General features: G+C 44.0%; 1 protein-coding gene across 1 annotated transcript in view; it reads left to right on the top strand.

Annotated features, from left to right (window-relative positions):
- Positions 1 to 14541, top strand: part of Ryr3 (ryanodine receptor 3) — a 571876-nt gene that overhangs the window by 513061 nt on the left and 44274 nt on the right. Inside the window, exons 69-75 of the mRNA XM_026787730.1 lie at positions 126 to 213; positions 336 to 428; positions 5485 to 5499; positions 8696 to 8866; positions 9160 to 9219; positions 11988 to 12119; positions 12569 to 12681. Of these exons, the coding sequence (XP_026643531.1) occupies positions 126 to 213; positions 336 to 428; positions 5485 to 5499; positions 8696 to 8866; positions 9160 to 9219; positions 11988 to 12119; positions 12569 to 12681 (672 nt within the window). The remainder of the gene's footprint in view (positions 1 to 125; positions 214 to 335; positions 429 to 5484; positions 5500 to 8695; positions 8867 to 9159; positions 9220 to 11987; positions 12120 to 12568; positions 12682 to 14541) is intronic.

Raw genomic sequence — 14541 nt, forward strand, 5'->3', positions numbered from 1 at the left:
GTGGCTGGCCCCCTGGCAGCAATAAATGGAGTTTTACCTGACTGAACATATTCTGCTTTTGTTTGTGGGGTATATTTGTAATCCTTGCTGAATTTTCTATATTATCTCTTTGCTTCTCAATGCAGATCTAACTGGCTCAAAAGCCCAGACACTGATTCTGACCAGCTCTTCCGCATGGTGGCCGAAGTCTTCATTCTGTGGTGTAAATCTCACGTAAGGACACACTTTAGTTCTAGATTCTGAACAGTTTCGGCAGGTATAGGTCTGGAAAATCTTTCTTTTAATGCTTGCTTTTTTTTTTCTTTTAAATCTTCCTCTACCCTGTCCTTCTCTAGAACTTCAAGAGAGAAGAGCAAAACTTTGTGATTCAAAATGAAATTAATAACTTGGCATTTTTAACCGGAGACAGCAAAAGCAAGATGTCAAAAGTAAGTCCTCAGAAGTCTGTGTCAAGGGTGGTTGAACCTTGACCTTTTGGGTCTAGTTCATATTCTGTGGGGCTTTAGCGATACATTCAGCTTAGGTTACACCATATAACTAGCAGCCTCTACTGCTGCTGTTTCTTTAGAACATGCCAGAAGAAGCTCCTGTCAAATAAGCATGGGCATCCTGTTTTGTGAATAAATAGGTGCTTGTATATCGGAAAATTTAAGTCTCAAGCCTTGCCCCAGGCATTTGAGAGGTCTTCAAACAGACACTAGTGTGAATGGTTTTAAGATAGAAGTGTGTCCAGTATAGCCACACTCCAAAAGTGCAGAAGTGCAAAGTCACCTTCTGATGGGCTGGGAGGAAATGACCAGGCCTTCACACCTCCATAGCACATACCCTGACATCATGTTTTCTTTCTGTTTGGAACACCAATATCTGTTTTATTCCAGATGTGCCAACCTCTTAATGCCTATGTTCATTTTCCATGACATTCTTACTCAGAAAGCCAACATCTGCCCATCTCCTTGCAGGAGATGTTTGAAAGAGGGCATGTCACTCTATTGTCTGGGGGAAAGGCTAACCTATAGAAGGGAACTGTGATACAGAAGGGGGCAAAGGAGACTGGCATCTCCTTCTCAGTCAGCTCTGTACAATGAAGCTTCATTGTCTTGACTAGAGAGAAACAGCCATGCACAGTCACGCTGCTTCTGCTGCACACACAAGAGTCAAGTCTTCTTAACTATGTCTTCTTACTGGCATGGTGGCTTACTCTTGGCTCTGTTTCCCGAGAACTGTGCCTTGGGAAGGTTTGGTTTATATGTCAAGGCTCAGTAGCCTGTAAGAGCTGAGAGACACCCCTCTCATTGCTGCCAGTGCTGCCTGTGAGAAACACAGCAGTGGAGTGTGCATGGGACCCAAGATGGATCTGGCAAGGTGGGAACCATGGGCTTGTAGGGAAGATCTGCAACATCTTTCTAGTAACCATTTCGGACAGATGACCCATGTCTTGTCAGTGCAGGAAAGGCTATTGTGATACCACAATGAAAATTCAGGTACCTGGGGCTAGACCGAGTGGGGCAGCTGGCTCTGATCAGCTGCATCTCTTTTAACGCTAGCACTCTTCTAGTATCCAAGATTTGACTGGAGCATTTTCAGTCTGCTCTGTAGTATAAACCAGAGTACATTTTGAACATATAATAAAGTTGACATTGGAAATAGCTCATATGCAAATCAGCGAGATTATATTTGAGGAGGATCTTCGCTGGAATGGTATCTTAGGGTGTCTCCTTTAGTCCTTTACATACACTTGTCTGGTTTCTTACAATTTTTTTTTTCACATTCGCCTGTTGATGGACATCGCTGCTTATTTGAGGAACACAAGCCCAGGTTTCCCAGCTTCCTAAGATTCCAGCCTATCTGTGTTTCTTTTGCAGGGTCTTGCAGCCATCACAAACTGTCCTTTAACCCGACTTCCTGTAGAAAGTCAGTGAATCCCAAGCAGACACCATGTTATCTTTCACATTGGGTTGATCCTCTGGCTCAGGACTGACCCAGCTAGCATCCATTACAATCTGATACAAGTATTGGGATCCCTGATGCGTTGGAACAAGAAAAGCCATCTCAGCCCTCTGGTGATGAATGGCTCTTCCAGGTCCTTGAGTTTATAAATGAATGAGGCAACGGAAAACCATTTCATAACTCATCCACTAACAAACTAATAAAACGTTTTTTATTCACAATGCTAATGAGGAAAGGGGACATTTGAGTGGCTGATTCACAATACTGAATAAGGAAAGGGGAGCATTTGCTTGGTCAAAATGATCATGTTCAAGATATGGATATCATCCCTCTTAGAAAGGTTCATCTTTGGAAGAAACTCCATTTCCACTGACATTCTATGCTGATAGTTTCTGAGCCTTTTATATCCACACTGTCCCTGTTGCATGAGTTAGGACAGAGAAAAATCATAGCAAATAGACAAGAAATAGCAAGGAGAAAGTTGTGCCCTTGACTGAGCTGCTCACTGAGGCTTTGTTTCATTCACTTAAATCCTCAGAATCCATCTTTTCAATCTGTATAAAGGGGTTGAATTTGCTATCTGACTTTTCTAGGTTCTACTAAGAGACTCTAGTTAAGTCAGTCTTCATCAGTATCAGTCAGATAAAATATCATTTAATGAACACATTAAGATAGATGCATTGCCTCCAATAAAGAGCCACTTGCCCTTGCTCCTATACGATCAGATGGTCTCTGCTCCCTGCTCTGAATGGGCACCTGTCACTGGGCTTGCATTTGTCTCTGTTCTTGGTTGCATTCTGGAGTTGCAGAAATGAAGTTGTGTGGGTGCATATGGCGGTCTTGGTGGAGGTTTCCATCTGCGAATGCTGCATGTCACATACTGCATAAGCCATGCTGATGGCAAAGAAACACAGAAATATACAGTGGGCCATGCCGTTCCCACCAGTTAACTGAATATCCTTTCAAAACGTTATTTTGCTGGCAGCTCAAGCACATTTCCTTTCTGAAAGCTCACTGTATATTTTGTTTATAAAGCTCTGGTTTGTGAATATACGTTAAGCTAATGTTCCTAGCTGAGCAAAGAGATTTGGTTTGGTTTGGTTTTTAAATGTGCTTTGTTTTCTGGTGATGTGGCAGCAGCTTCCTCAGAGGGGAATGGTAAGTTAGAACACATCGAATGAAAGAAATGTTAAGCCAGCCAAAGAAATGCTAGCCAGTCCTTGACCAATATTGTAAGCACTAAAATGTACCACTGAAATCCAAGAACTGCGATGTGTTTTGAAATGAGTTGAAAAAAGGACAGGAATTGTCCAAGAAGATATATTTGATCAAAATCGTGTGACTTTTGCTCACATATACACATACACACATATACACATATACACACATAACATATGCACACACATGCACACATACATACACACATACACACACATGCACATGTACACACGTACACACACATATACACACATACACACACACATGCACACACATACATCATTCTCCTTTACTTCCTCCCTCAGCATCCTTTCTCTTTTCTTCGCTCTTACACTTTTGAATTATCTCACACTTGTGTTCTCTCTCTCCCTCCCTGCACCCCTCTCTCTGACATACACGCTTACCCTTTCTCCTCTATGCTCTGTCCCTTCCCTCCCATCTGTCCCCTTTCTCCTGGTCTTGATTCTCCCTTTGCATGTTCTCCCTTTCTCCCCCTCCACCCCATCCCCCATTTCTCAGACTGACTTCTAGAAATTCTTCTCTCCTCTAACATCTCATGTTGAATTGACTTCCATTAACTTCGCTTACCCTGTAGATGGTGTAAGGACTTCCCACAGAGCAGGTCTGCCTTTGATCAAAGCCTGATGTGAGCCCCCTGCGCTCTGCTGGCACAGACAACACCAGGCAATGTATATTCATCAAACCCCAACATCGCAGAAAAACATGAAGGCTGCAAAGTCTGGTTTGGTTTCTTTTTCCCCTTAAGGTCTACACAGCAAGTCACTTGTTTGATCATAAGGTAATGCTGTGGTTTATGACCTACGAGGGGATAAGTAAAGTTACCTTGAGGACATAGGAAGCAGAATCAGGGAATTACCATGTGACAATTAATCTTGGCAATATGTGAAGAATAAAGACATAGCCTTTGGGATGTAGGAGCCTTGTCTTAAAGCTGCAGTGTAGGAAGCTTTACTCTGTTGTTTAGGTTGTAGAGTGATCCCACATCACTCTGGACAGTCTACATACCGCCAGCAACTCCCAGTCTCTTATTATCCCCTCCCTTCCTCTCTCTGTTTAGAGACCGGGTCTTTCTGTGCACTCTGGGCTGACCTCACATTACACCACGCAGCCCAAGCTGTCCTTGAACTCTTCCTCTACTTCCAGGGCTGGCATTAAAGGTGTGGATCATCACGCCCAGCCCGAAAGTTTAGTACGGTCTCTTCATTGTCAACACTGTCTGCTCTGTTTTTGCTCCTTTGATTTCAGTGCTTAGGAAGGAAGCCAGGGCCTTGTGTGAGCTTTGTACAGCCCAGCCCTTCCAGTAATTTTTAAAATAAATTTTTATAATTGCAAATAGTCAACACAAAAAGGATTCCAGTTTTTGTTTTGTTCCCATGTTTGGTTTTGGTTTTAGCTTTTTTATTTAAGAAAGAGAAAGGTGGGGAGGATCTGGGAGGAATTAGGAAAGGGGAAAGAATATGATCAAAATATATGAAAAAAATTTTAAATATAAAAAATGGGAAAAACAGCACATTAGGCTAATGTTTTGTACATCAATTACACCAAATGAACTTAAATAAAAATAATTTAAAGTTTTTTGAAAAGATTCAAAAGTGAATATATATTATATATAATATTATATATATTCATAGCAGACTTTTTTTTTTTTTTTTTTTTTGAGACAGGGTTTCTCTGCGGCTTTGGAGCCTGTCCTAGAACTAGCTCTGTAGACCAGGCTGGTCTCAAACTCACAGAGATCTGCCTGCCTCTGCCTCCCGAGTGCTGGGATTAAAGGCATGCGCGCCACCATCGCCCGGCCATAGCAGACTTTCTAGCAGAAACAAAGGCATTGTCCTTAACTTGATTCTCTAATCTGCTGGAGTCTGCTGGAGCAGATTAATGTGGTGGTGGTTGGGGGAGGAGGGATTAAAACTTGAGGTCGTTGGGTCCTTGCAAATTGTCTGCATCCCCCTGCGGTTACAGGAAGTAAAAGAGGAGACTCTGTAGCCGTAGTCACTTAGAGTAGCTGCTGTGGGTGGAATCTACAGAGCATACACTTTGGAAGGCGGGTCTCTAAGGTAACTTCTTCCCAGGCCGGAAGTGCTTGAGGAAGATATATATAATTCTTAACAGGCAAATGAACCTACATTCTAACCTCCCCTCTGTCTTCATGCTATGCTTACATGAACTGTTGAGTATCTGTGCTGCTGAGTAACTGGGCCCAAGAAGCTGTGACTAACATGCCGCCTGATGCTTTGGATCCCTGCTTTCACTGACTGACTCCTCTCCTTGTTTCTTTCCCTTTGTCTTTCCACACAGGCCATGCAAGTAAAGGTACAGGTCAAATGCATGATGTGTCTTTTCTGTCCTAGTATTAGAGGTGCCACTCTCTGTCCCCCTCCACACTGTGGGTGCCCGGGGAAGACAACCGCCTGTCCACGAGTGAATGCAGGCTTGTCCACCCTTGGAGTGGGGAAGCCAGGCAAGCCTTGCTTTAACTGAGGTCTCCTTGCTCTTTCTGCTCCCTTCCCCAAATGCCTACACTGCCAGAGATAGGGAGGACAGGCAGGAATCAGGAGACTCAGAGCCTCCCTCTTCTGTCATGGCACCAAGTTTGCATTTCCGGTGTCTGTTAGTGGCCCCAGCCCTTTCACACTGTACATGCTCCGCCTCTGATTCAAGCTCCCATGATTCAAGGAGAGTCTCCCAGGGAAGGACTCAAGTTTGAAATCAGCAGATAACTTTAAGCTTTTTGCACAAAATGTACATGTAATGGAATAAGTTTCCAATTGTTCCTGAAGTTTACATAGACATTCTTCCCCTTCTGTCTACTAAGAAGTATCTAATGCTATTGTTCCAAACCCCCAGACCCAAGGGATGTGGTGGAGAATGGGAGACATGTAAGACCCAATTCACATGCAGCTTGCAGAAAAGAGAAATGGAGCCTTGGCAAGACAGACTTGCATCAGGGTGACATCTCAGATGCTTTCTTACTGTGTGACCTCAAAACACTCAAGATCCCTGAGCTTGAAATAGTTTAGATTTCAGTCCTAAACTATTTCAAGCTTGTTCTAAGGACTAGAAATGCGTATCAAAGTCATACATATAGACACTATGCTTAGAATAGGATACAGGCAAAATTAAGCAGAGACTAACTGGGAAATCATTTAAATTCTATATCAAATCCACAATTACATTTTAGCATATTTACCCATGTGCTGTGTGTTATTGTTCACACATACACATACATAATACTGTGTAGTTTATATGTTTGTAGCCAGATTCCACCCTTAATGGATAGTTTAGATGCTGAACTTTGCCACTGGCATTCTCCACTTGATGGTAGAACCAGAAGGAACCTAGGAGGCTCAGTGAGCACCAGAACTTGCAGTGTCGTGTGAAGCACCCTTCACAGTCTGCTGTTCTGGGACGTTAGAGGCCTCTGGTCCTCAGCATCTCCTCTTCCCTTCCCATACATGTTACTGCCCTTCTAACATGCATCATGGGGCTGACTTGTGGTTTTGGAGTCCTGAGACAGAGTGCCTCTGCCATTCCCTTTCATCAGACTGATTTCCAAATTGGTAATATAACCATCTGGAAGTGCTGCATGCACGGCCAAGTGGGAAAATAACATTTCCAATCGAGTGTCATTCATCATTAGGAATCTCTTTCACACACTGGAACATAGCCATTGATCCAAAGGCAGAATTAATCTGAACTCTTCTCTAGGAAGCACATTTTTGGGGCTTTGGAGTTAAAGTTCAGTGGTTAAGAGCATTTGTTACTCTTTTAGAGAACCTGGGTTCAGTTCCTAGCATCCACATGGTAATTCACAACCATCTAATCCAGAGGATCTGATGACCTCTTCTGACCTCTTTGGCACCAGGCACACACATGGTACACAGTCATGATGCACATACATACATACATACATGCAAAACATTCATACATGTAAAATAAGATACATTTAAAAAAATAAAAGTAAAAAAGAAAATGCATGTCTCATAAATGGGCCTGACGTGCCACTTCTAGTGGGGAGGGAACAGGGACCCAGAGCTCTGGATGCATGTTGTTGTAAGCTACACTACTGCTACAGCATTTTAGCAGACACACTCTTGAAGCAAAACCAGTTTGCCCTCAGCATGGGTCCTGACTAATTTCAGGCCACAAAATCCTCCCTGTTTGTATTAGCTGCTTACTCAGCTGAGGGAAAGTCTGTCAAGCAGAGTGTCACGTGGTCAGCATTGCTCTGCCAGCCATGGCAACATAAAAACAGGTCGCTATAGCATCTTGTCCCCTGAACCTACCCAGACACTATGGGTGCTGAGCATTTTCAGTTGCTTGTTTGGGAGCTACGTCCTCTATAGTGAAGCCAGTCGGATTTCTCTCTCACACTTCCCACTTAGAGCCAGGTATGTATTTTATACCTGTAATCCTGGGAGTAAAGGCTGAAGCGGGATTGGCATAAATCCACTGCCAGGATGGGCTGCATAGTGAGACCTCTTTCGAGATAACCAAATACACACACAGAGAGAGACATCGACACATACACAGACACACAGACACACACACACACACACACACACACACACACACACACTGCAACTACCACCGCAACAAAAACAAAACTCAGGAAACAAAACCACTAATAATTAGCTGTGTGAACTCTGAAAAGAATGACAAAGCACAAACAAAACAAAGTCTCGAAGCTCTCATCACTCAGCAGTTAAGAGCACTTGCTGGGTCTTCAGAGGACCTCAGGCAGTTCCCAGCATCCTGTAACTCCAGCTCCAGGGGTTTAGACACCCTCTTCTGACCTCTGTGGATTCTTCACTCATGTGCTCACACCCACACAGAGACACATATAAGTGTAAATATGCAAAATTAAAAATAAAACTAAACTCACAACTCCCATAGGGCTAGGGTATTATTTGTTATTTTTTATTTCACATATAATTTCTCCCATACCTTCCTCCCAGCCAGAGCCTGAAGCCGTCCTACTGTAGGTTTCCCTGTAAGAACTTACATTGCCCCACAATAGAGAGGCTATATGGAAGGCCCACGCTGTAAAACACCAGCTTCGGCCCTGGAAACAGGCCACTGTTGCTGTGGAGGACGCTCTTCCACGTACCCAGTGCCCAGTACCCGTAACCATGCCCAGTGGTAGGGAGCTGTTCTTTGTTGGAGTTATTTTTCCTGTTGTAAAAATCGTTCTTTTTGTTGTGACTCTTGTCCATTTGGCGCAGAAGGGAGGAAGCAAGGACGATGGGTGTCTGTGCTGTGTGTCTAGCTACTGTGGTTTGTGTGCATGTACAGAAGCGAAGGCTCGGGTTTGGGCTGGTCTTTAATGACCATCTGGTTTGTTTTTGCTTAACACTTTTTTTTGTTTTTGTTTTTTACTGTTCTTTGAAATGTAGTAAGGCCCAGCCTGTACGGACAGGGCCTCAAGGAAGCAAGCTACCCCTGAACTGAGGCAGTTCCTTTCAGAGAGTCACTGAGCCCTTCTCTTTATCTCAACATCATCTCCTAGTCTGGAGGACAGGACCAGGAGCGGAAGAAGACAAAGAGGCGAGGAGACTTGTATTCCATCCAGACTTCCCTCATCGTGGCTGCTCTCAAGAAAATGCTACCCATTGGTTTGAACATGTGTACTCCAGGCGACCAGGAGCTCATCTCATTGGCGAAATCACGCTACAGCTGTGTAAGTTGCCTGTGTGGTCAGGCTGAGCGCAGAGGATGGGCTGTGGGGAGTGGACGGTACTCAGCCTCAAAAGGGGTGCTCCTGCGAGGGGAGGGTGGGGGCTGAGGGAGAGGTATGCACTTTGTAAAGCTGTCTGGAAGTCAGTAGCTTGGGATAAGTCTCCTTCACCTCTCTCCTTTCGTTCTCCTAAGAAAGATCCCAGTTAAACTGTACACTAACTCTCCAAACTTCCTGCATCCTGTTTGGCTTTTCCACCATGATCCTTAGGAATAAAATGTAGCATCTTTCAACAGAGGGACACCGATGAAGAGGTCAAGGAACATCTACGGAATAACCTGCACCTGCAGGAAAAGGTGATGCTTCCTCCCACAGGCTGCCCCGTGACCGCTGCCTACAGGACCTGTGTTTGTCTCTCTGTTAAGCTAGAGCCTTGCTATGCAGCCTCCCAAGTGCTAAGATTACAAATGTATTACTTACTACCCCACACCCTGTTCATGTTTTAAGATAAGTTCTAAGAACTGTTTAATTGCCACAAATGGGAGGCAAAGGCATGGGGATCAGGAGTTCAAGGCCAGTGTTGGTTATGATAGCAAATTTGAGCACAGCCTGGGCTACAGAAAGCTCTGTGGGGGGAGAGGGAGGGGGAGGCTAAGAGCTATCTTGAAGAGGCCTCTGATAAGTGGGTGTCAAACTTTCTACTAAATCGATATCAAGCCATCACAGGTGTCTCGAAATGTATTGACTACTAGATTTGTTGACCAGGAAAAGAGGCACTTGGGAAGACATTTTAACACCTGCCTCTCTGGAGATTTTTTGAAACAAAATAAGTCTGTGTCATGGGGGAAAAAAAGAGTAAGAAAATGAGAGCTAGAATTTAAAAGCAACTTGAAATTTTTCTACTCTTTAATTCTCTGTTTTCAAGGTATATTATGCCCTAACATGAGAATGAAGAAAGCAAAACCACTGATTCATTCACTCCAAATGTACAGTAGTGGTAGATAAAATAGTTGAGGGGGTGGGGAAAGCAAATAACAAAACAAAAAAATACTAACTGCCAAAAACTAAGAGGCTCTAGCTCTTAGCAGTAGGGTTGCTACGGGGAGCCCAGCAGAGATGACCGTTCAGACACAGTGCATAGCCAATTCAAAGTCTTCATTCCAAGCAGCTAGGGCCACAGCCACGTGTGCCCAGAACAGAGGTTTTCAAAGGCAAAAACCACATCCTGGCACCTCGCTCTGAAGCTCCAGGAAACTTTGTAAAAGCAAGCAGTTTGTAGCAAACAGTATTTACAGAAGCTAAGATAAGCAGTTAGCTGGAGGGGGGAGGGGGGTCCTGTGCAAACAGGCAGTTCCCAGACACTAAGAAAAGTTAATGAGGACATGCTGACCTTGGGTTCCTAGAATAGACTGAGTAGTTTCCCTTGGAATTCTTCACCAAGGAGATCAAATCCTAGTTAAACCTGATTGGCCCCCCGCTAGAATACAAGATGGAGGAACCTCTGCACTATCTTGCCCTGTCACAAGAGAAGCCAACCTCCTGGAGAGAACTCAGGTGCTCCAGTCAGATGCATGCCTTAGGGCTGGAGTTGTAGCAACTTTAGAGGAAGGGAAATAGAGGGCTGATTGCCTATCCCATCATAAATGCAGGGTATGAGACTTGAACCAAAATAGCTTTGAGACAGAGAAACTCATCTATCTCCTTCAGAGACAATCAACCAAGAAACCACTTGGAGGGTCTCTACTTACTAACACGTTGGTGGAAAACAAGTAAACAAAACCATCCCTGGAAATGGGCTCAAAAGATTCAGAACATGTAAGGAAATGCTCCAGCTGGGTAACTCAAGCAATGAACTAACAGAAAGGAGCTTAGAGACAAATACAGTAAAAAACATTTAGGCAAACAAAGGAAGCAATAGAATCTGGGGAAAAAAAATCAGAATGTTATTTAAAATGTGGGAAATGGGTTTGACCAAAAAAAGCATAAGGATTATACAGATAAATAGTCTTGAAATTTAAACCCTAATCTAAGTTCCATAGCCGAATAGAATTGATAAATTAGAAGATTGATTTTTGGAAATCATTCAAAATGTAGCACAAAGAGATAAAGGGATGGGAATATGAAGTTCATAATAGCATCTATCTGTTGTAGGATATAAGGAGGAGTGGAGGCTGGAAAAAAAAAATGGTTCAGCAGTTAGGAGCACCAGCTGCTCTTCCTGAGGACTCAAATTTGGTTTCCAGCACCCACATCAGTCAGCTCACACGTACTTATAACTCCAGCTCCTGGGAATCCAGCATGCTCTCCTGGCATCCACAAACACTCAGGCACACGTGTCATATACTCACAGAGTTATACACACATAAATAAAAACATAACATTCTTTAAATATAAGAGGGCTGGAGGGAAGGAAATGGGGGAGGAAGGTGTGAGAGCCAAAGTTACATTTTAAATTAAGTTTTAATTACTATTCCCAAGAGATCCATGAAACAAAAATGCCTCTGGATCTGCCTTGCTCAAACACAGTTCCTGAAATGCTGAAGGCCATTGTTAATTGCAGATAACCAGTCAGGTGGTTTTCTTTTCCCTAAACAAGGTTGACCCAGCTGCACCGATGTGCTTAATCACACGTGGACTTTTCTTTTCCCTAAACAAGGTTGACCCAGCTGCACCGATGTGCTTAATCACACGTGGACTTTTCTTTTCCCTAAACAAGGTTGACCCAGCTGTACCCGATGTGCTTGATCACATGTGGGCGGGAGGTTCACCGGCTGGAGTCCATCAGGATGCATACTTGCCCCTGATTGAACCTGATGGGAAACGCGATGACTTATGGGCTTTCCTTCTTAAGCCGCTGCAAACTGTGGTTGGGGCCATTTCCCAGGAACCTAGTTATGGACCTGCCTAGAGCCCATCCACCTGGCCAGGATTCGTTAACACTTGCTTCAGTTTTGGCTTTCAACTGTGATAGTGGTCTTAGGCTAGATCGGAGGGATTAGCCAAGGCGGTAAAGGAAGTTTGATCAACCGAGCCTCATCATATGGAACCCTGGTAGGACTGAGAGTATTCCTTAGCACTAGAGATACAGACATTGTTTTTCTCACGGCTGTGCTTCAACTTTCAGTCAGATGACCCGGCTGTGAAATGGCAATTGAACCTCTACAAAGATGTTCTGAGGAACGACGAACCTTCTAATCCAGAAAAGACGGTGGAGCGAGTGCAGAGGATCTCAGCCGCTCTCTTCCACCTGGAGCAGGTAGGGAGGTTCGCTCTGAGGAGTGAGTGAGCAAGACGGCCCCGGAGGATAGAAATTTCTTCCCTGCGCTCGGCTCTCAGTTACAGGAGACCTCTTGAGGCAAAAGGCAACCACCAAATTTTATCTCACATCACCCCCCAAGTGTTGCCTGGCATCTCAAAGCCGTCCTGCCCTCAGCTTTTCCCCGAACTGTTCACAAGTTCTTGCTATGAATTCAAAATATTTTTTCCAGCTCTTTGCCATTTGTAAAACAGCAATAAATGTCTAGTGGCATTTGGGGAAATAAAATTTAAAAAAAAATAAGACCTTCACACAAGAATGGCTTACAGCTGGGGACAGTTTTGCTAACTTCAGTTGTGAAACCAAAATTATCCTAGAGTTTGTCTGAGCTACTCAGTCTGCCATTCAGATAGGCCTACTGTCTAGCTACTTATGTGATTCCTTCTTAGGTGGAACAGCCTTTGAGGTCCAAAAAGGCTGTGTGGCACAAATTATTGTCAAAGCAACGGAAACGGGCGGTGGTAGCCTGTTTCAGGATGGCTCCTCTCTACAATTTGCCCAGGTGGGTATTCTATCATTGTTCTCTGCCAGGTGAGCCAGTGATAGGAATTAAGCTGTTTCTCCCATAGCTGAGTTCTCTGTGGCCCTTAATCTTGATCCTAACTATAAAAGTTGGGGTCCTTGGCTAGTGGCACCTTGCAGACTGCATGGTAGGTATAATGGTCTACTAAGCAATCAAGGTAAGTATGGAAGCAGGTAAGAGTGCCTCATCCTGGGCCTTCACAGCCTCTCAGCACATATGAGGCTCTCTGCTTTAGCTGACAGAGGAATCTTTGTGAGAGTGTAAAGGCTTCTGGGGAAAGGGAACTGTGTCCAAATTCTATCATTCCCTGCTCAGACACTAGATGATATGACAAAATTTACTATTCCTCAGTAGAGCAAAATGTAGCCTAAGAATCCTTCATCACAGTGCGTTTACCATGAAGATGAGGGAAGGGGGAACTAGTTGTGGTGGCACATGCCTGTAATCCCAGCTCTCAAGTCATGTATGTGAATTTAGCCTGAGCTACATAGCAATACCTTGCTTTAAAATTTTTAAAAAAAAAAGAGGAAAAAAAGCTAGAAATACCCAAAGAGGATAGACAGAAGCACAATGTACTTATCTTGGTTTTTGGTACTTTGAAGTAAAAATTACCATGTAGCAAATCTTCTGCCAGCATAAGGAAGGGGAATCTGTGTTAGTTCAGTTTCCATTACCACAAAATACCTGAGGCAAACTGACTGAAAAGAAAGAAAGGTTTATTTCAGTTCATGGTTGCAGAGGCTTTAGCTCATGGTTATTTGGTGCCACCATTTTTGGTCTGTGGTGAGGGAGAACATCATCGGAGTAAATGTGCAATGGAGCAAACCTTCCCACCTCACAGAGGTGAGGAGGCAGAAAGAGGGGAAGATCAAGGCCCCAATTTCTCTTCAAGAGTGGGTCCCAGCGGCCGTACTCCTACTACTAGACCTAACCATCTAAAGGGTCTACCACCTCTGTTACACCAGAGACTGATGACCAGTCCTTCAATGCATGACCTGTGGAAGGCATTGAAGAGCTACACCATAGTGATATCAGTAAGAGCTAGGGCCTGTACGGACTGCTAGGACAGTCTCTGCGTGTCCAATGATAGGACAACTTCATCCTCCCCAGACAGACTGGAGAGTACATAAGAGCAGGTCTGTAATCAGTCTGCAGAGCTGGTGACTGAAAAACAACCTTTGATTTATCAATGTCCCCTTCCCTGGGAACAGCCTCACCTGGTCGTGAAAAACCAACTGACTTGGACAAAAGCATTCTGAATCCTATACATCAGGGTGTTTCTTTAGAATATGAGACCAGGGGCCGTTCAATGCTTGGTCTTTGCTTTTGTCCATTGGGGGAATCTTGATCATTATTTCTCCATAATATCCTGTACCTTGCCTTGAACCAGGCGAGTTTTCCCTTTTAGGGTCTTTGAAGACGGTGGGGAAATCATGGCTTCAGAGCTGTGCACCTGCTCCACAGTGCCTCTCCCAGGGAACTAGATTTGCTTTACTTGGAGGGGAACAAAGTGATAGTAAATCAAGCAGAATAAATAAATTCATGAATAAAAATATAAAAATGGAAGTCAACCCTAGGTACAGGGGATGGTGAAGCCCTCTCAGAAAGGTGAAGCTGATGTCCATTTAATATTGTAGACGTGTGTATGATTTTTATTTGTTTTCTAAGAGGCAATGAAATCACTAGGAGACGCTCACCATCCTCTCTTGGCTAGAACTCCTGCCTGAGGGTGTGGCATGAGGAACTCAGGTCTACAAACAAACACTTGTCCAGGGAACTCAGGTCTACAAACACTTGTCCAGGGAACTCAAGTCTACAAACACTTGTCCAGGGAACTCA

This window comes from Microtus ochrogaster (genome assembly GCF_000317375.1).
Source record: "Microtus ochrogaster isolate Prairie Vole_2 chromosome 14 unlocalized genomic scaffold, MicOch1.0 chr14_random_1, whole genome shotgun sequence".
In the NCBI taxonomy this organism is placed as follows: domain Eukaryota; kingdom Metazoa; phylum Chordata; class Mammalia; order Rodentia; family Cricetidae; genus Microtus; species Microtus ochrogaster.